General features: G+C 32.4%; 1 protein-coding gene across 1 annotated transcript; it reads right to left on the minus strand.

Moving 5' to 3' along the window:
* Nucleotides 1-6,222: 6,222 nt before the first annotated feature.
* On the minus strand, nt 6,223-20,375 carry LOC123554621 (uncharacterized). Its single transcript, XM_053549000.1, has 6 exons — nt 20,282-20,375; nt 10,746-10,907; nt 10,030-10,290; nt 9,454-9,490; nt 8,978-9,076; nt 6,223-8,456 (listed from the first exon to the last, which is right to left on the minus strand). The coding sequence occupies exons 2-6, from the start codon at nt 10,758-10,760 to the stop codon at nt 8,041-8,043; spliced, it is 828 nt and encodes a 275-aa protein (XP_053404975.1). The 5' UTR covers nt 10,761-10,907; nt 20,282-20,375; the 3' UTR covers nt 6,223-8,040.
* Nucleotides 20,376-22,296: the final 1,921 nt, after the last annotated feature.

A 22,296-nucleotide genomic window follows, 5' to 3' on the forward strand; every position in this document is an offset into this window, starting at 1 on the left:
AATAAACAATATCGTGTAATATTACTTTGAGAGGGTCCCTCGAAACTAAGTGAAAGAAATGGGGATTTCCCTACTTTTTCTGATCGCGATAACACTTGTACTAGTAACCTGCAGATTAACAATAGTTAAATCTTTATAGGACAAATATACTCATATACTCCGCGCAGAATATAATAAGAAATAAATACTTTCGTTTCGTCATCTTATAATCAAAATTTTGATAAGCACGCATTAAGGCACCGCAATTCATTTTTGTCCGAGTTCGCTTATAAGCGTGCATAATGGATAAATAGGCAATCGTTTAAGACTGTCTTGAACAATTGATCAGGGCAGTCGAGAAAAGGATGATTTACTAAGCATTGAATCCATTTTGGAAACAGCTTAAAAGTTCGACCTACAAGACAGTAAGCTTATATTCACAGACTGTACAGTTCCAGTGCAAAATTGGTTTCTTTCGGAAAATATTCAATGAAACAACAAAAACAAAGAGCTTGTATTATATTCATGTATTTTTTTCTGCCGAAGAGGGATGTTTGATGCAACATGACCGATATTCAAACTTGGCTTAAGTTTCAAGGAGATTTTCCTTCTGAACAAGTTTCTAGATGAACAAAGATGATAAAACAAAAACAAAGTCACAGAAGAAACTTATGATGAACACCATATGTAAACATAAGATATGAACTTTTGCAGGCTCATAAGTTTAGTATTTGTTGCATGTGCAGGAGTGTACTTGAAACTAGTATTTAATTTTAAAGTCCGACCACATCCACACTCTTACTTGAACAAGATTACATAGGTATACTGGTTTCAGAAATAAACAACACCTGACGAAATTAGTAGTGTGATGAAATGAAACAATAGATCCCAAATTATTGTCACTTACCTCTGGATGAATTATTCCTAGATGAGACTTAATTTAGCTTTGCGTGAATGCCTTTTTATCTAGATTTTATAAGTATTAGTAAAATGAAGTTACTACAGTGTTCAAATGGTAAAATACACTTTCTATGTATTTATGAAGGTCACAAAACTCTAGGCCACCTAGCTTAAGAACTTATTGGCATGAATATACTAGTTACATATTACTACAATTTGCAAAGACCTGAATGTGCTCCTTAGTAGAAATAATAATGTAATATGGTCTTTTTGAGAAATCAAGGGCATATACCTTTTAATCTACTTATTTGTTCTAGCTCATAAAACAAAGGCATACAAATCAGTATTCATTACGTATGAAGAAGACTGCTACAGAAACGAAGGTGTTGGAGTATGTTGTGAAATACAATATGTATGACTTTTTCAAGAAGTACCATAACTCTGGGCCTACTTGTTTGATTAAGCCCGTAAGTTAACCCGATCAAGATATTATGATATAAAAATGGTAACAATTACCGACGTTACAAAGTTGCTTGAGTAAAACAGTACTGAATCACTGTGGGGAATCACATGATAAAAGATAATCTCAAAACCAAAATAAATTCATGAATAATATGGGATAATATTGAAGCACCTTCTGCTGTTAATCTAAGATCATATGGCAACATAGAGGTATCCTAAAAACAAGGAAGAATATCCAACAGGGAAAGCCACGCTCTTAAATAATAATTAGTGTCAACTACATACTAATTTAACAATTTTCATTAGTCATATGTTAGGCTATATTTGAATTTCATATCTTATAATGGTTGGAAATGTGTTCATGTTCTTCAAAATATAACTTTGATTTAGAGATTATTTTTATCATGCGATTTCCCACAGTGTGAATATGACAATTTGGTCAATTTCCTTCGAGCTTGTATTATTTGTTAATTTGACCAAGATCTTACGACCATGTATTTTGTATCTAGGTTTGATAAATAATGCCGTAGTTATATGGAGAGGGAGATTGTAGACAAATATATATCGGAAACAACGACAAACTAACGAAATGTTGATTTTCTATTTAAGCTAATGTAAACATTATTACTGATGCCATTCACCTATATCGAAGCATTATACATCGATAAATGATAACAAGAGACAATTTGTTAATTGTAATCTTGATTTTTATTTTCATACATGTATTTCTATAATAGCTAAACAAAATTATCATTGTAATGTACAGCAGTTCAAACGAGGAAAACTTTTATCACATGTTTGACATCTTTGGAGTGAAAGAAAGCCATTACATAAATTTGATGATACACTAGAGTAATTAAGCTTTGACGTTGACGTCGTTTATTTGTAGGAGACGTTGGTCGAATTTACTTTGCCTATAATAGTTAAAGAAAGAATAACGTTTGATGTTTCAACAATAAACGCTCACATGTGATAAAAATAATATTACATTTATGTCTTTACACATTGACTTTATTAAACGAGTTGAATAAAATTGATAAAATGTTCGGTAGAGCTCGTGTAAAATCCTCTATATACATTGGGGATGATCTACAGTGAAGTATATCCTCCTGCTCCTGTGAGTCTTATCAACCTTAAGAGGTATATCGTTCCTGCCTTATTCACATCACTATGTGGTAATCCAATTTAACTTCGGGCCGGGGAACTTCCCGTCCGTGTATTACAAACTAAAAGACATGTCTAAGAATATATGATACAATACAGGTATACATATATACGCAAATTTAAGTGGGAAATAACTTGCGTCCGTATAAGCCGGTGCTAGAGGGTGTGAGGAGTGTTGCACTTTCCATCACCTCTCAAGATAAGTATCAATCAAACCGAGTCTGCGATTTTATTAACCATCACAAAAGCAATCTTTTTGCCCCGTACTTGGACTCGGTGTTGTTAAATTATCTGTTTCTTTGGGATCATTCATTTTTACCATAACAGAATTCCGCGTAAACCGGTGCTAGTGGTGCGAGGGTTGTTGAACATTTCATAACCTCTCATGGACAGACTCAATCAAACCGAGTCTGCTGTTATATTGCTTGGTTGCGTTATTTGCTTCAATAAATTCTATTCTCTAAACAATCGATAGGAAAAAACAATTGATCTTTTCTTATTTAAAAACAATAGCAATACATACCGTTTTTGATCCAAAAAGTAGTTTATAAACATGACCATCGCTTCAAATGTTTCAACTTGTTTGAATACAAAAAAAATACGATGTAGGAAAACGAAACACAATTATATATAGTTTCATAGGCTGTAATTATCACTAAAAGTATCTAACTTGATGGAAAATAAAATACAACGAAAAATGGCACTGTCCTAGGGCATGATCACCATGTACAAAAATATATTGACGTGTTTTATCATTGTAACATCAATCGAGATTCGAGATTGTTTAAAATGGGGTTAATTCTATCTGGTTCTACATCTTTGAATGGATGGCGAGATTTACTACAAAATGAAACAATTAGTTTAGATTCAATAAACCTTTGGACACTAAAAATGATTATAAAAATGTTTTCAGTTTGTGCTAGTTTAAAGTGACTAACCCACACATTGTGAATTGTAATTTTTAAAATAATTTATCACCGAAAGGCAAAATGTCGCCACTGTTTCATATATTTACATGAAACATAATGGTTGACCAGTTTATAGTTTCCAGAATTACGGGAACATTCGAATTGTTTGCAGTTTTTCTCATGACTTTTGGTAAACCGTTACAACGCTTTATTTTGTAAACATTGATAAATCTAGAACGAGACGCGACAGTACTTTTAGACGCTATCATCACGTGGGCAGCAAACTAAAAGCGTGCATGTAGTTTGATTTGTCAATTTATACACTCGTCTACCGATTAGGAAGTCAGCATGATTTGCTTTGCCTTATTTAGGTAAAAACCACTATCGTACCGAATAACACTACCTAGAAAACGGACCGTTCCATTATTAAAAGTACACAAACATCGCTTACCACAAAACAGAACTATAGGTAGCGCAGAGTATTATGGCGTTTAGAAGCGAAAAAGAACATAAAATTAAGTCAATACAATAAGTTTACGATTTAGTCAGTGATTCCTCGTTTGCCGTGCCGTTACGTGTATTATGCCTTTTCGTCGGGAGTTCGATCCCTAATTTTTTCAGCTTGTATTACATACATTGTATAAGTTTGTTTTTCTCTGGTTTCTGATTTTTGTTTTGTTTCTTTATTCGTATAAAATTGGTAGTATCTATAAATCAATCAATCCTAAAATTATGACCGGGCAATGCTTTACTAAAGTGAAGTGTAAGATTGTTATAAAACTTATAAACTAACCCGTACAGGTTTAAAAAATATCACAGAAAAGGTGGCGTGTATTTAGACACAATAACGTGTCAGTTGTGACATATAATGGTAGTGAACATGTTAGAACTAGATTTACTAACTCGTTTTGCCCTCATTGAATTGTAGTGAAGAAAAAATTAAAAACAAAATTTAACGGGTCTGGGAATCGAACTCCCGATGAAAAAGTATTATACGAATACCATAACCGCACTAGGCCAACGAGAAATCACTGACTGCATCGTAAACGTACTAAGTGTACTGATGTTTTATGTTATTATTTTGTTTGCTTTCATTTCAAAACGTCACAATAGTGTGCGATACTTATTCGTGTGCACTCTATTGATAATCACGTGACGTTTGCTGACGGAAATTCCATTTTTTAATAAACCGGGAAACCCTTATCAGAGATTGTAGACGAATGTTTTTGTCTTAAATCTATTAAGAAAACAACGATTTTCAACAGAATTTGATGAAAAATATTTTGCAAGAACATCGAATATGCAGCATATAAATGAATATAGCAAAATTATGGTTTTTTTTATAATCTGATACCACGATGTGTGGGTTAGTCGCTTTCAAGAAAAAAAATACGTTTTCCTTGGTTTATCTTTTCATGGATTGTATATGGATTGTTATAAAACTTCCAAACTGAGTATATCTAAATTCATATTTATCACAAAAACAACATGTTCCTGAAATAGTGTGCTAGCCTTTATAAAAAATGATATTTCAAATTTTGGGTTTTACCAGATTTTTACAATAAAAAACATCAACATCAAAAACAAAAACAACAAAAATAACAATATTATAAAAACAATTATTAAAATTCAAAAGCCCTACAGAAATCCAGAATGATCTAGATCTTGTAAATTAAAGCCGCAATAAACGAAAACCCTATAGCGGATTTGGTGGATCAAACGAGCACACATGTAAGGGTGAAGTAAAGATTCGTGTAACTGTTTCTTAAATGCTACTGGTTATCCTTTTGTTTCTACTTGGTTTAATAAGTGATATAACCTTACACTAGGAATCAATAAATAGTACAAAACTATACATTGGTAATCATCATAAAATATCTAACACTTTAATATCTTACAAATTTGATTAAAACAAGGTGTACATCATGGATGTCTAAAAATCTGTGCATAAGGGCCTTTTATCAGTAGGTTTTGTTAAGGAAACATGAGGTCAGTAATAGCTGTGGTTCTTTATTACTACACTCCCTCTTATTGATCTCTATGAGTATGTAAAGTATCAAGTCAATACCTTACAAAGTATTCGAGTTAATATGTTCAAGCCAAAATGTTCGACAGGGAATTAAAAAAACTGGATCACCTAAAGTTATGATTCCTTGTAACTGCACTTTCTCTAAATGAGCCTTATGATTATATAAAGTAACAACTTGTTACCTTCAATACTTTTTTGAGTTAATATCCGGGCAAGAAGTGTGATGGACGAACAGACGAACGAACGCACAGACGAACGAGGTGGCGACTACATGCTCCCCGTCCCCTTTTGAGGATCATAAAAACCAAGCACATTTACACCATCCTTATTCAAACAATACTGAAAGAACTTTTACAACTTGTTTGACCCCTTTTTCTCAGTACACTAATAGCCATTCAAAAACATTTAATCTTTGTAATGATAATCAATTTTATAATAGAACAATATTACTTAAAAAATGGAACCATGATAAAAGGTAATAAAAATTTATTATTAAGAAATCAAATTATGCCATTAGCGGATCACTAGCTTACTGTAAACATACAACACCATCTGTATTCTGCAGCAATATTCGGTTGTCTTTACTAATTGGAGATTGTCATTATCATTTTACTACAAGCCATATAAGAACCATTCAAGATGCACAACTGTAAATTTTGTATAAAACACGCATAAAATATGTAGAATATATAGAAGGTCTCTAAGGCGTTAGGAATGACATGAGCATACTTAGAACTGAGCTATACATTTAACAGTATTGAAAAATGAAAAACATATATGTGCATTATAACAAATTTAATTTCACATTGACAATACATTTGGCATTTGGCGCCATACAGGTACCGAGAACAAGTTCTGCCAAATTCGATCTACCATTTCATAGAGTCGAAACAAAATATGTAAACACTCGATGCTCAAGAATATCTGAATTATTCCGCGTGACATGTTACCTCCCGTTTTTAATAATACACTGATCGCGGGTCGATTTACTATATTTGGCAACATGAGCCATAAAATAGTCCGTCCCTATTTCATTCGCTACATATATAAGAAACGAAATAAAATACGACAGAACCAAGTTTTGATGATTTCAAAGACTCCGAATCGTAAAAATAATGAACTCGGGCGACACCCTTATGAAAGTATTCCGCAGATGTATATTAAGCACTTCATCGTGTCTAATCATATCAAATTATGGTTCTGATATATATCATTTCTGAAATCAGGATATATAAACATATATTAGACTGATTTTTAAAGACTTTTCACCCTTATTCATATGATACTGTTATGTGAAATTTAGATATAACATCATTTTCTACCTCAACAAACGTATTCTTTAATTATATATGCCAAATGTTAAAATTCATACCAGATCACCAAAAACTAATGAAATAAAAAAAAAAGGTGTTTCCTTATTGACAATAATTGTAAAAAAAACAACATAACACTTTTCTCGATTCTATCAAAAACATACGCACTAAAGTAACAGAAACATTTTTTATTTTTTCAGGGCATTTTTTACTATTAAATGGAAACACAATAGCTGTAAATAAAACGAAAACAAAACAACAGTTATTTTATGTGTATTAATAAACTTTGAAAATGTGACATTCGACACTGTTTATTTTCCTATACAGGTATCTAATATACTTTGCAATATAGCCCCAAGATAATTTTCTGATTATCTTTGAATACACCTGGACTTATTGGACAATTCTGCCACATTATCAAAATTTGTTAGTAGAATGTATGAGATATGTTTTATGTACAAAAACATGCATGCACTTATGCATCTGTTTATATCAAGTCTGATTTAACATATAAAATATATTTCAAGAAACATACAGTATCAAACTCATATTTATTTTAAAATTCTACCTAGGTACTTGAATAATATAATATTTACTTCGCAAGAAAATAGGGCTATATATGAAATACAATAATCTGATTTTATTCCATTATATTATACGCTAATAACAGTTGTTGTTCGTTTATAATTTACCAATTTGTAAGTATTACGTATAAGTGTAAATTTCATTTGTATGACTCATTGTGTTCAATGATGATTATAATTAACGTCAAATGATGACGTTAATTGATTAACAAAAAAAGAAAATGATTGTCAAAGAAAAAAAAAAAGAAAAACAGATTACAAATGTATCTAGTTTTTATGTACTAGAGCTTTTAAACATAATATAGATATTTACAATATTATCATTTTGATACAAAAAATCATTATATCTGTTTTATTTGCGAATGGTAATATTTTTTGTCAGTTGACGGAACATCAAAGACGTATAAGAGAGCAAAATTAATTATACAAAACTATTTACATTCAGCTGTTATTTAAATATGACAATAATTTTTTATAATTTCTGGATTCAATATATTCTCAGTTTTGTATAATTTCTTGAAAAAAGTAGTAAAAATAAGAATTCTCTGAGATAATGATATTATAAACAGGACAATTATTGTTGAAACGAAATTTTTTAAATTTCATTTAATTTATCTTTGTGTGTGTAATTATCCTGTAGACAGTCAAATTTACTAGGTTTTATTTAAAAGATATTTTAACTATCTTTGTAACAAAATCAGTTACAACCTGTACATGCTGAAGACAATACAATTGTCGCGCTGTACTAGACTTTTGTGGTGTGATGTTGCAACGTACAATTTGTCTTCCTGTTTAAGTCTGAAGACACCCCCTACAACGCTCGTGAGTTCGGACTCTTTGGATGCCATTTCACATTTGGATTTTATATCTTCTAGAATAGTTGAGCTCGTGTTCTTCTCACTCGGGATCAGATGTACGCTGTGAGTGAAGATATCGCGGACATCATCATCTGTATCGTTTTTGCTGATGACTTTGACTTTTATTTGAGAGTGGACGAAGTAGTATCCTGCCTTTCCTACATAAGTTGTACCTTCATCGGATATGTATGTCAGGCTGGATGTAGCATACGTTTGAATATTCGAATTCCAGAAGATTTTTGAAGAGTTTCCCTCTTCGACTGTAAAAAAATGATATATTTTTAAATTTTAATTCTAACTTTAGGTTAAGGAATAAACATGTAATAATGACACCTTTATATCAACATTGTATTTCAGCTGTATTACATTGTAATTTACTTTCATTTTGAAATAACATACGGTGAGCTACTATTTCCTATGTGATAGGGTGAAAATACTGATTTTACTTTTTCATAAATAAACAAAACTTAGTATCATTTTTGAAATGCGTGCTTTTAAGATGAAATGGAAAGACAATTTTAATCGACAACAACGATATAGAAATATGAGAAGAGATGCGACTGTATTCCCACTGAATAGACTTCAGACGAAGATCCTAGGTGCCCCTCAAAACATTTTTTCGGGCATTGCCAGGAACTACGTGGGACCATTGACCTTCTCAAAACCTGATGAATGGCTTCCTTCAATGCAGACACGAACCTGCCTCGAACCCACAGAGTTAAATATTATTTTATAGCCTCCCATTAAAGAAATAGAAATTGAATGTATCACAGATAATTACCTTGATTTTTGTCACATGCGAGTCCAAAAAGTTTTATCATTGGCGGTTTCATTCTGGTCTTGTTGCAATGGTCCAATTTAAGATCTAACGAAGGCAATTCTATCAAAAACAGGGGAAATAAATAGAAAGTGCAACCATTAATATGATTAAAAAAAGACAATATATGTACGTACATTTATTCGAAGGATCTGATAGACACTCCGTATAATATCATATGGTTGAAACTCAATAACTCGAACACCTCATATCAAAGCCCGGGTATCTCAAAGGCATTTTCAAGTCCCGTAAAAAACAGTGCGCGCATAATAGCATATCAGGTCGTATTGCTGTGTAATCTCGAAGAAAATCGCTAAATATATTGGAATTCGGAATACCGAGTTTTAACTGTGTAACGAAAATTCCTATAAAATTGCAGTTATTTAAAGAAAAATATAAATAGACATCTATTTGACACAGAATAGTCATGCTTTGCTTACCAGGATTGGCATCACTGTTGTACTTTTCAGACACAGCCTAAATTTAAAAGAATTTTATCACTGGTATTATACTGTTTCAGGAGCATTCAAAAGTGAGTGTGCGTTAAAAGCGCAAAAATGATAGATGATTAAATAATTTTTATACATCAAAAACAGTCCGCGAACATTTTGGGCTTACTTATGGTTGCAAGTAAGACTGAATAGTACTATATTCGCCAAATAATTTACAATAAGAAAGCGTTCAGTCGTCACCTGTAGCAGTCAGATCATCGGGTATGTCATACGAACATATATGCAACATTTTTGTACATTGGATGTCAAAAGAATACACGTCAAAGAATGGTGACACAAGACTACCTTACCAGTTATACAGACCTGTCTCAAATTTTCTCATTTTCAATAATATTGATATTCTCAATTTTGTTTCCATGCATTTTGAACATGAGTGTTCAGCGGGTAAAACTTTAAAACGAGAGTAAAATTGTATATGCAATTTGTTTTTATATACATGTAATATGCAGAATCTTCCTAACATTTCTTAGGTAAACAGTAATGATGGAAGAAGAAAATAATTACCATTGTTACTAAGTTACCAAAGATTAAATCCGAGTTTCCGCAACATGTTTTTGTATCATTTTTCATATTCATCTTTAAGCCTACTGGACATGTATCTTTATCAGAACTGGTAAAAAACCGACCCAAGTTGTAACATAGCTGCTGTTGTTGTTTTTTATCTTCCGGAGGTTCTTCCCTTAATATACGCCAGTAGATGATCATAGAAAGGAGCAATGCAAGCTGTATAAAAGTTGTTGAAATCAGACCCACCAACGTTCGTTTCTGGAAGAAAGGTTTTGCAAATAAATGTTACACATTTGGTGTATTCCATCTTTAGGCCATGTATGAATTATTTCAATTGTATAAGCAAGGACAGTGCCACCAATGTTAACCTACATTTGTACATTTGTTAAGTAGTATCAGACCTCGATAAACAATGTAATATCTAATGTACATATTGTGAATCAATGATAATCTACGAAAATAAAAGTAAATGTGCAAAATCTCATATCATGAACATACTTATTCTTATTTAATATAAGTTGCTTTCACTAAAAGGTTGTAGCGCGCCGTTATATGTTTGTCAATTGTTCGAGCTTCATTACTTTGCTGTTCTGTTACTTTTACAATTTTCTTCTTAAAGATAACTTGATTTCGATCTTCAATTTCTTAAATGTTAACAAAGTGTTTGTTTTAGCTCTATTTTGTATCAAAACTAGGTCGTTACAAAACTTTACCTTGAAATCCGCCATGTTTAGTTGTACGTCAGTATAAATAATATACGACAATATAGACTCTCTGCAGATTTAAGCTTCAATTCATTTAAATTATGTATCATCATCTGCTTTGTACAAAAAGTATTTTCTTCTTCTTCTTTCTTTCTTTCTTTCTTCTGTCACCTATCGTGATAAGAATATAGTAATAATTATGTACACATTTTGTGACTGGAAAAAAGTATATTAGACAATGTGTTTAGTAAAAAAGTATGTTTCTAGTTTCAACAAATAAAGCAAAGGTTAATATTTTTCGAGTATCTGATACAACCCAACACGCAAACCTATATGGGGCCCGTATGAGCTATATCTTGGCTATTGTACCATACCACACATGGGACGACCCATATTGTAAAGAATAGAAATTATTTTTTTAAGTTTTCTTCGAATATTTGTACATTTTCATTGGTCTCAGAAGAAACATGTTTCCAAGAAGAGTCCCGTCTTGGTCCCATATTTTTAAGTATTTGCCCACATTGGATCCATATGGGACCCATATATGTGATATACCAGTGCATTCATTTTAAGTTTATGAGTGGTGTCACTAGCATCTAAATTCGTTTTTTATGTTTTCTTTGAATGCTTCTACGTTTTCTTCGGTCTCGAAAGAAACTAGTTTCCCAGAATGGTCCCATCTGGGTCCCATATTGTAAGTATTTGCTTATATTGGACCCATGTGGGATCCATGGACAATGTTGTAGAGAAGTGATACTTCAACATCTTGATTTTGAGACTATAAGTGTTTTCACTAGTATGAAAAATCCTTTTTCTATGTTTTCTTTGAATTCTCAAACATTTTCTGGTCTCCAGAAATATGTTTCCCGGAAGGATCCCATATGGCTCCCATATTTCCTTTCATGACTGTTCAGGCAGTGCATATATATATAAATTATTCTTTTTCTTTATTAATTTTGTAAATGTAAAAAAAAACGTGTAACGATTTGACAGTCATATCTTAACTTGTTATTGCATACACCGAATGAATTCCACAAATTTGAAAAAAAAGAATAATTATTGTCAAAAAAAAAAATCAGATCTCGCAAGATTTTTCGAATCTGGCGCAATTTGAAAACGTCCATATTGGCCACGTGTTTGGGTTGTTCACGGATTTATCATTTCAGAATTTCAAAGAACTTTTTGCATTTCTTAAACAGGTAAGAGTTTAAATGATTATAAATAGCTAAGTATATGAAGTGTTTTTATTTAGAATATACGAAACAATAAAAACGCTGAAAGATTGTTTTTCATATGTTTTACGACCCATGTTCGCTAGCCTGTATGGGACCCTTATGGGCTATATCTGAGCTTGATCTGAACGTATGTACCACGTATGTCCAAAGTCTAAAAAGCCTTTTCTATACTTTCATGATATTTTGAAAATACTAATGATTTTTATGGACATATGCTCAGACTTACATTATTATTTCTACTTTACAGAATGCCTTTACAATCTGTCTGTGATGAAGTGACTTGGAAACGCAATAGATCAAGAGAAAAACAATCTATATATAGTGATCCGGAAGCAACTACATTGGCAGTTACAATGTTTCGGAGAGTTGACAATATCAATAAATTAATATGGCCCACAAAATTCCAGAATGACCCTAAACTGCCAATACTATATATGACATGGGACCCAGAAAAGTCCTACATGGGTAGCAAGATCTGGGACCCACATTGGTCCCATATAGTATATACCATATGGGTCCCATGGCAAAATATTTTGCAAAACCCATGTGGGTCCCATATGGGTAGCCCATAAAGGTCCCATATGGGAAACCATATGGGTGCCACATGAGTCCCATGTATGTTTGCGTGCCGCGAAGTCTTTTAATATATTGAGGTTACACTGGGATAGTTTACTTTTGCTGAAAAGGTTTTCACGTGACTGGAATCCGTATTAAATTTAATTGTAATTAGACACAATAAGACAATATTGTTTAAGACCATATTGTTTAAGACAATTCTGTTCACGCGGAATTTTTTTTGCGATATGTGTGTCTATGGAAGTGATTTACTATTATTATTATAATACCAGATTTATATAGCACCATTTTCATGCCAAAAACGTTAAAGGAGAACAGAGAGATAGAGAGAAATTTCTTAGCTAGATATATGTGCGCCTAGCTTAGCCTTGCTTTTTGCAAATAGAGGCTAAGACAGTATAGTGCCAAGGTCGTCTTTCCCGAGAAAAAGGTCTCTGGTCAGGTGTGAGACACTAAAGATTATCTAAGAAATTTCAAGTTCCTGGACCAAGACTCGATACCGGACATCTGGATAGACAATCGGGATATCTAGGTGATAAAAAAGGCTGTTAATGCTCCTGTTCATAATCATGTCTTCATATTTAACAAGAGATAAGGTATGATATGTACACAATATATGTCAATAGATAAGAGGTTAATTGACAACTTTTCCGATATATGATCACTTTTAACAAAAATGATACTCGTGGTATGAAATGCACATTTTTCTTATGTTATATTTGTTAAACTTTTGAAGTATGTTGTTTTTTTAATTATCATCAACAATAATGACTTCCATGCTATATATTTCAACGAAGTAACGAAATTTGTAACTTATTCCTAAATATTTTTTTTTATTATGTTTGATCAATGCTATAAAATAAAAAAAAAATGTATCTTATCATTCTTTTGTTTTGATAACAAATATCGTCTTCATAAAAATGCTAAAATAGTTTATATCTTTTGAAATTGTCACATATTAATTATTATTAACTAAATACACAGCTTTCCCCTTCACACTAATTGATACACTTGACTTTTCCGATAAACAATAGAATATCGATTTTCACAAGGTAGCAGAATAACCGAAATACGTACAATCCTGTGATCTTCTAAGAAACAATCCAAAATATGCCACGAATGCCAGGTAATCAAGGAGGCTACAATGTAAAATTGGCTATGGAAGCTGGCAATGTATAAACTGGAAAATTCATGTATTACCGAAGTTAAAATTAATTGGAGTTGAAATTAAAGCCTGATTATGACTATATTGTTTAAATTGTATTATGTTGTTGCCTATGTTATTACAAGTTTATAATTTTCATTGTATCTCAAGTAATTAAAATCCGTGGAGCTAACGGAATTTTTCTGATCACTGTCCGATTGAATTTTGTATGAATCTAGAAAACATGTATATTATATAATAATGATGTTTAACAATAGATGAAAAAATCATATGGTATGAAACGGATCCCGCTAGCCCATCATACTATTCTTAGTGAAATAAACACATTTTTGAAGTTATTGAACAAAACTGATGTCTGGTGAATCAGATAATTGATACAAGTATAAGTAATTATCGAATGCTGTCTCGATTTTCATATGCCATGCACGGTAAAACATTTAGTAACACGCCCTAATGTAAGTGCTCTCCAAAAAAGTGCAGTGGTTTTAATGACGCCTGTAAGCAGACAAAGTCCATATTTTGTAACGCTAAAAGAGCGTTTAAAGCAACATACAACAGATGATAACATGATAAAAATTTTTTGAATAGCAGAAGTGTATATGCTCGAACCAAGAGAAAAGAGCTAAATATCGATACAATTTTTAGGAGAATATAAATATCTAGGTTAAGTAAATACAGTCCTAGAAATTTTGGAAATACGAATAACAAAATTAAGAGTTCAAAAGTAAATTTAATGCACCTGATATGACTTTAAATATTTCAGTGAAACATTTCAAAAATATGTCTAATACTTCAATGGTGATTACACACCTGACGAGGATTTGTGGAGAGATAGAACTGTAACAAGTCAATGAAACTGACTGCCCCTTTAACGTGGGGAAATTTCCAAGACTATCAAAAGTCTCAAAAGGCATAAAAGCTGCGATTTTGAAATAAGGTAGCTGACTTTTTATTGACTCAAATCAGTTATTTTTCCGATTTTGATTTTGTGGGGGTATTAAAATATTCGACTCTGGGCATATATCCCTAATCGTGGAGTAAAGGTATTATCATACTATTTTAAAAAAGGTGATTCTAGGAACCCTCTAATTATAGAGAAACTGAAACTGAAACTGAAACTGTTTCATTTGATTAAACCCTATTTTATCTACGCAAAACCTATTCAATGCGTTTTACAAATACATAAAAATACGACAAAAATTAAGATTTTAATGACATATAACATAAATGAGCATATAAATACCAGTGTGAATAAACTATTTATAAGCATTCAAAAAAAAGATCAGACATCAGATTAAAGATTAATATAAATATTAGAATATTAGATACAGTAAGACCACTTTTTTTGTTATTAATAAGAATTAAATGTGTATTGCGACAATGTCCAGAAGTTATTACAAACCCTGTATTTTGTATTTGTTTATAATATAGTTCATTTTCGGAATTGTATTTACACAATAAAATCACCATTCACGTTACGACTTCAGTTTCTTAAAAATTACAGTCACAGTCCTAAAAGAGTGCAAAGTAATCTCCAAAATAATGAGTTTTTCAAACTTCTTTTTTGAAAACATCCTATTGAGTCCGATTCCTTATTTCGAAGAGGCAATTCATTCCATATTTAGGTCCAACAGTACAAAACTTCTGTCGCTGAACTGTCTTGCGCTTGTTGAAAGGACAACGAAACGACCCAGTAACGGAATTTGAAGAACGCAAGTTTCTTGTCATGTATTGTTTATGAGAAGTTCAGAAAGAATTCTGGAGAGTTTTCCAACTGAACAAATTATACATGTAGGTGAGCAGTTTGAATGTGATTCTGGCTTTGAATTGTAGCCAGTGAAGGTCATACAGAGCTTGCTTGAACTGTCATATTTTCTTCGATTAGGACAAGTTTTTTGCACACATGTTCTGAAATTCGTTGCATTTTGTTACTTCGCTTTGAGCAATACATACAGAATGACTAATACAATAATCTAAATGATGGATATCACCAATGACAGGGACACGGGTTCGATGAGCCTCTTTGGTAAAATTTCCGGATACATTTTTATTCTGAAGTCGTTAGGCATTGCTGTTCTACACTTTCGTTTTACCATGCTCTTTTAGATCAAGTTTTCATCCGGATGCACCTAGTTATCGAATAACGCACACTGATTTCACTTCACACCTACAATGCATACTTTTGTCAGTTGAACACCTTAAGAGCTGTTGCATACTTCCAACATGATGAACTCTGTTTGGAAGTGTTCATTTTAAAAGCTATTTCATTCATCCAGTTGTTGATTGTTTTAGCACATTGTTCAGTACTCGTATTGCCTGGGATTCTACTGTTGGAGATGATGGTTTTTAAGCGTTTATTGCAGTGGGTCATCCGCAAAGCCGTAAAACTGAAATCGAACGGCGGAATAACATCAAACAGTGTATCCCCGGCATATGTCAAATATAGCCACGGTCCTAAGCAGCCCCTTGTGGAACCGCTACAATTTAATTGGCGTGAAATGACATGGCTGAATTGACACTTACACGACAACTTCTGGCGCAGAAGGATCAACCCTGCTCAGTGCTGTTTTCCACGAAACGCCATACTGCTTGTTTAACACATCAACAAAGAATGTCATGATCTACTATCAAAAGCGCACTGAGATCGATGGCAATTAGCGCCGTAAACTTTCTTCTTCTCCATAGCAATCCAGTAAATCATTTACAAGACGTAACAGTGCTGATTCGCAAGAATGGTTTTCCTGTACGCAGATTGGGTTTTTGGGGAAAATTGTTTTGTTTACATGATCATTGAGTCTGAACAGAGCTGCTTTTTCAATTAATTTTGACAGAAACGATAGATTACTACAGGCCTGTAGTTTGCGAATTGCAAGTTCCAGTCCCCATTTCTTCAACAAAGGTCTACAATTGCCTGTTTCCATTTTGTTGGAAAGATGCCGTCGCGCAACGACAAATTAACCAATTTGGTAATAACTAGGCAACAGCTCATCCAAGTATGAATTTTAGCACTTTGTTGGTAAATAACAATTCACTGATTTTTGTCTTGTAGTTGATGTTAATAGGTTTTCTAACTTCTCCTCGCTCCGATCTTTAAAACTGTCCAAAACAAGGAATATCTTTTTCGCAATGGTTGAAACTTATCGAAAGTTTCAACTATTTCCTCGAATTTTTTCGATTTTTATCATGAAATGATCAGCAAATTTCCAGCCAGTGTACTGTCATGTCCAGTTGCAAGGTTCCTCAGATCTAGTGCCTGTTGTCTTCAGATACAAATCGATAAAGCTTTTTTGCGAGTCACCTTTGCATAAGAACTTTTTTCACTCAGAGAATGATTTTTCTCATGTTGAGTTCTTTTTTTTCGTAGTTTTTTATTTACGGCTGTATTGAAGGCTTCATGCAGATGTGATTGTCTAGGTTTCTTGCCGCAAACGTTCAGATTTGCGAGCCACTCTTTAAGTGAAGAAGTTTTTCTGTGAACCAGGGTTTTGGGGTGGGGGAGCGCGATGGATGATTTTTATTGCTATATAAATGGTGCGTGTGAGTTCATAATCTTTTCAACTGCTGTCTGAAATTCTTCAACAAAAAAGGTCGACATTATCACTTTCGACTGTCATTTTTCTCAGATCGCTTGAAAAAAAAAAAAAAAAAAAAAAAAAAAAAAAAAAAAAAAAAATGACAGTCGAAAGTGATAATGTCGACCTTTTTGTTGAAGAATTTCAGAGGGATTACTATTGTTAATATTCTTGCAAAACTCTTTTCACTAGCACTCAGAAATAGAATTAATAGATGGTGCGAAACAACAGAAAATGTTTATTAGATTTTCCCCAATTATGTTTTAGAGATAACCACAGTACACAACAGACTGCATATTTTGATTACATACTAGTTATTCAGAATACACTTATTGACAAATCTAATTATTTTGTGACTTTTATGACTATGAAAAAGCTTTTGATACCTGTTTTTATAACGTGATGCTTTATGGGTCCAAACTTTTGTTCAATGGAGTCAGTTGTAAGGTGATTGAATTGGTTGAAAAGACATGTATGGAAAATGTTTAATTCTTGTGTGAAACTGTCTTTCTGATACGAATTTCTCTGACTTTTTTTGACGTAACACTAGGTAAAACAAGGGGAACCACTCTCGGCCTCGTCTCTTTATCCTTTTCATCAAGGACATTCATAATTGATAGATTTCATAATCTTCTGAAAAAACGACGTAAACCAATTGTCTAAATATATGTTACTTTTTGCTATGATATACCTTGTACCACCAATCCCGCCAGTTACTGACCCAACCTCGATAATTTATCCATATTCTGTAAGTGGGGTCTCCAAGATAATGTGAAAAAAACCTAAGATAAGTTATATTTGAAAAAAAAGGAAACATGTAAAATATCTTTGAATGGTATATTAACAATGAAAAGTTGAAATTGTTGATAACTTTTGCTATCTGGTGTTAATTTACATATACAAACAACCTGAAAACTGCTGTTTAAAGTTCTATCTGATCAACCTTAAAGCGTAATAACAAATTACTGCAATTTTTCATAGAGTCAACCTTGATAATATAACCAAACTTCCCTTTTTTGACTCCATGTTTTGCCAAGTTTGTATGTATGCAGCTAGGTATGGGGAATTTATGACTGTAAAGAAACATTGAAAAGATTCACTTCGGTTTGTAAACATATTTTGGGAGTTCGTACCAAACACCTAATTTAGCTGTTTTATTAGGGAACCTTGGATGAATTCCCCTTTCCATAATTATAAAGAAAAGAAAAGCCTTGCAGTACGGCTTAAATTATGAAAATCCCAGAGTCACCAATGTATAAAATTTTATCGAACAGAGAAATAGCACAAATAACATGTCATTTCTCATCAAATTAAACGTTGCTTGATAACCTTGGGTTATACGAACTATGGAATATTGTTAAACCTTTTTTAAGAACTCAAATGTAAATTTCTTGCTTTGATTAAACAAAGAATTATAGATCAGTATATCCAAGAATGAATCATCGATCAAAATATTTTCTAAACTTGACTATTATTGTAAATTTAAAACTCAGTTCTTTTTGAAAAGTATCTTATGTGATTTCTGTAAGACAATAAAGAAGCAATCAACTTCATATAGAGTTTTGCGCATAATTTAGAAATTGATTGGTAGATTTCAGGTAATTAATAACAAGACGCGCGTGTAAAAATGTGTACCAATAATGGCAGTTTGAATCAGAATATCACTTTTACAGTGTTGTCCTAATATGCAATAATTCGGAAATTTTAAGTTTGGGCATGTATCATGGCCATCTAATCAAAAATTTGTCTTTTTTTTATGTCTTTTCAAAAAAGAAAAATATGTTGTTTAAAATTGCTAAATCTTAAATGTGCTTTTGATTTAAAAAAGAAGCCTTAGAACTATTTCTGCCTTCTTAATTATAAGATGTCAATTTATAAATGTTTAGTATGTTATAATGGTAGGTAATGTATTCATTAGTTATGTCAATTATTTAAGTTATAAATGTATTCGGTTTCTGTCTTGGCCATATTTGTTTGTGTGCTTTGTAAATGGTCAAAGGCATTATTATGTGCCGATTAACCAATAAATGAAATGAAATGTATACATAAGAATCTATTAAATGTTAAGTCTGGATACACTTTTAAACAACTGTTATCAATTCGTGATTTGTTTAATTGTAGCTAAACAATTAACATCGCAGACCGTTCTTTATATTTATATAAAAATAAATAAAATACTATTTTATATACCAAGGATAATTGTAGCAAACCAATATAAAGGAAATAGACTAGATTAGAAACAACGGTGCCGCTTTATTTCAATTCCTATTGTAGTCTACGTCTTCGTGATTAAAGTAAAATTATCATTTTAAATATATTACACTTAAGCGATTAAATGTGTTTTTGAAAGAAGTAAAATTTAAAAAAAAAATGCATGAATTAGTTTTTAAGATATTTTGCAATAAACGCGGTTGCAAATAGTTCGTAATATCATTTGTTAAGTGTATAAATATGCGCCTTAGCAAACCTCACCTAGATTTCGCGGTGACTGCCGGTGATTCGCCGCGATACATCGCAATTTAGCGCGACCCGCTGTGATTTTTCATCGCGAGTCGCCGTGAACACTTTATCTATAATTGATCGCTGGATCTTACAAAATCATCGCGATTTATCACAGTCTTAATTAGTGATTCAATGTGAAAAAAATCATCGCGATTCCCCTCTCAGGGTAAATATTTGTGCGGGTGGAAAAGCGGAAAAAAGCTTAATCCGCGAACCAGGGACTATACAGAATAAAACACTGTAATTGTATTTATCTATATTTTGCGCAGTCTGTCAGTCTAAATTAAGAATAGTCGGTCGTTTATTTTTCTTCAAGTTTGTACAACATTTGCTGTGAAAATAACCATATATGGACCTCCCATGTGACGCAGTTATCGCTAATGAGATAGCGGGTGAACGATCACAAAAATAATCTGTTTGAAAAACTCATTATAGCGTTAAAATGCAGCCGAAATTTCTGAGATTATTTATGCTGAAAAATAATAAAACTATTACCTTCTCAATAGAAAATATCGCTAGACCGTAATCACTCTAAATAAAGATATTAACACACTCGTGACACTGATACACTGATGCAATAATCAACAAGGAAGTAGAGATATGGCTATTTTATCAGTTCAAGGAAACAAAATTGACGTGTTTTTTTTAATTCTTTTATCGTTAGGCCTACATAACTTAAAGGCGTATGCTAGAATTTCACCATTTTTTCTCCAATAACAGATTTTGTTCATATTCATAATTGGTTTAGTTCGTTCCTATAAATCCTAAAAAAGAAAAAGAAATATGAGGGTCACCGACTTCGTTTTCATTTTATTTCATATTATAATGCATGACTAGATTACAAGTGTATCTGAAATTTAGAGAGTTTCTACGATAGCATATAACATCAAGGAATCAAATAGATGATTCATTAAGTATAACCGATAGTCAAATCATATAAGATATGATTATTTCCCTTCAAAACAAAAAGACATTTTAATGCAAATCAAGAAATCTTTGCATTACACTTGTATGTTGTTAAGGTAAGCAAAAGCATCATAATTGTACAATATTGTATATTTCCTTCAGCAGTTAATATTTCCAAATCTACAAAAAGGAATTTGATTAAACTTGCACGAATAGCAAACTATAATGTTTACTTTTAATATATAAAAAGAAAGTGGGTGATCACTGAATTAGATTTTTCACAATTTCATTTTGAAATAGTGCCTGTTTATGAAACTGGCTAATGATCTTCTTGCCGTAATAAAAAACATTGAAAATCCAAGAAGGTCATAAAGTACTGATCAGACTCCAATAAACTAAGCATAAATATTCGTAAAGAAACGTCAAATTGGTTAAATATAACTCATAAATTTAAGAGACTAAAATCTTCGGAAATATAACGTAAACAAGTGCGAGGAAATATCTACCCCGACACCGGTTTTCAATACACGATCGCCTGCCGATACACCAAATGAGAGATAACAAAACACAAAATATGACAGCGAGGACGAATATTAAGCTTCAATGATCAACATAAATTCCTTTATCCGACCGTTATCCTTACAAATACATTCATATGTACATTACCAAAAAAAACATTTCCCCAACATACTTCATTGGGGGTTTCCTTTAAGTTACAGAAATAGGCAGAATAAGCTTGGACGTGACGGAACAGTGGCACCCAATCAAAGTTATCACGCTGTCCCGAAACTCGGGGGGGGGCCCCAAATCCTATTTTTTTGGACTAGTTGTTGATCAACGTTAAAAATAAAAACGAGCGATGTCCGAATATCCCAACCATGCAACTTTACCGTAAAAGGTGCGTGAAAATGTATCTTGCCGGTTAGATTTAAGTGAATTTCCTTACAGAAATACTAAGAATGAGCATGGACGTGACGGAACAGTACAGTCAAAAGTTATCACGCTGTCCTGAAACGTATATCTTATCATTTGGACTCGTTTTGATGAAGCGTTAGAATGAAACCGCCGGAAACCGGTGTCGTTGTCGGTGCGTCGTGCGATTAATTCTGCTTCTTGAGAAATTTATCTAGCATAACGCCATCTATTTCATTATTTGTTATGTATAATTTATTTATTTATGATTTTTGAAAATGACAAAAAAAAATAGCGATGGTTTGATCGTCAATATCTTCACTGGAAGATTTTCCACGTTTTCCCTTCTTCCCATTATAGTCATTTTTTACATTCATGAACCAGTCAGTTTACGGAATAAACGAGCAAAGTGAAATGCGATTGACTAAAAATGACACAAGAGAGTTTGTTCACCATAAAAATGTGCATTAGAATGATTTTGCAGCTTAATATATCAAATATATATTGAAAATAACAGATAAGCTTTCGATATGACCCTAGATACATTTATAGTTTTTCTGAAATTTTGACTGCTTCTTTGCACTTTTACTTTTGGCACGTTCGATTGGAAATTACGGTTAAAAGGTTATGTTCTTGAACATGAAAAATGTCTGATTTATTGCACTTGATGATGAAGCCCTTGAATTTGCCCA

This window comes from Mercenaria mercenaria, chromosome 7 (genome assembly GCF_021730395.1).
Source record: "Mercenaria mercenaria strain notata chromosome 7, MADL_Memer_1, whole genome shotgun sequence".
Lineage (NCBI taxonomy): Eukaryota > Metazoa > Mollusca > Bivalvia > Venerida > Veneridae > Mercenaria > Mercenaria mercenaria.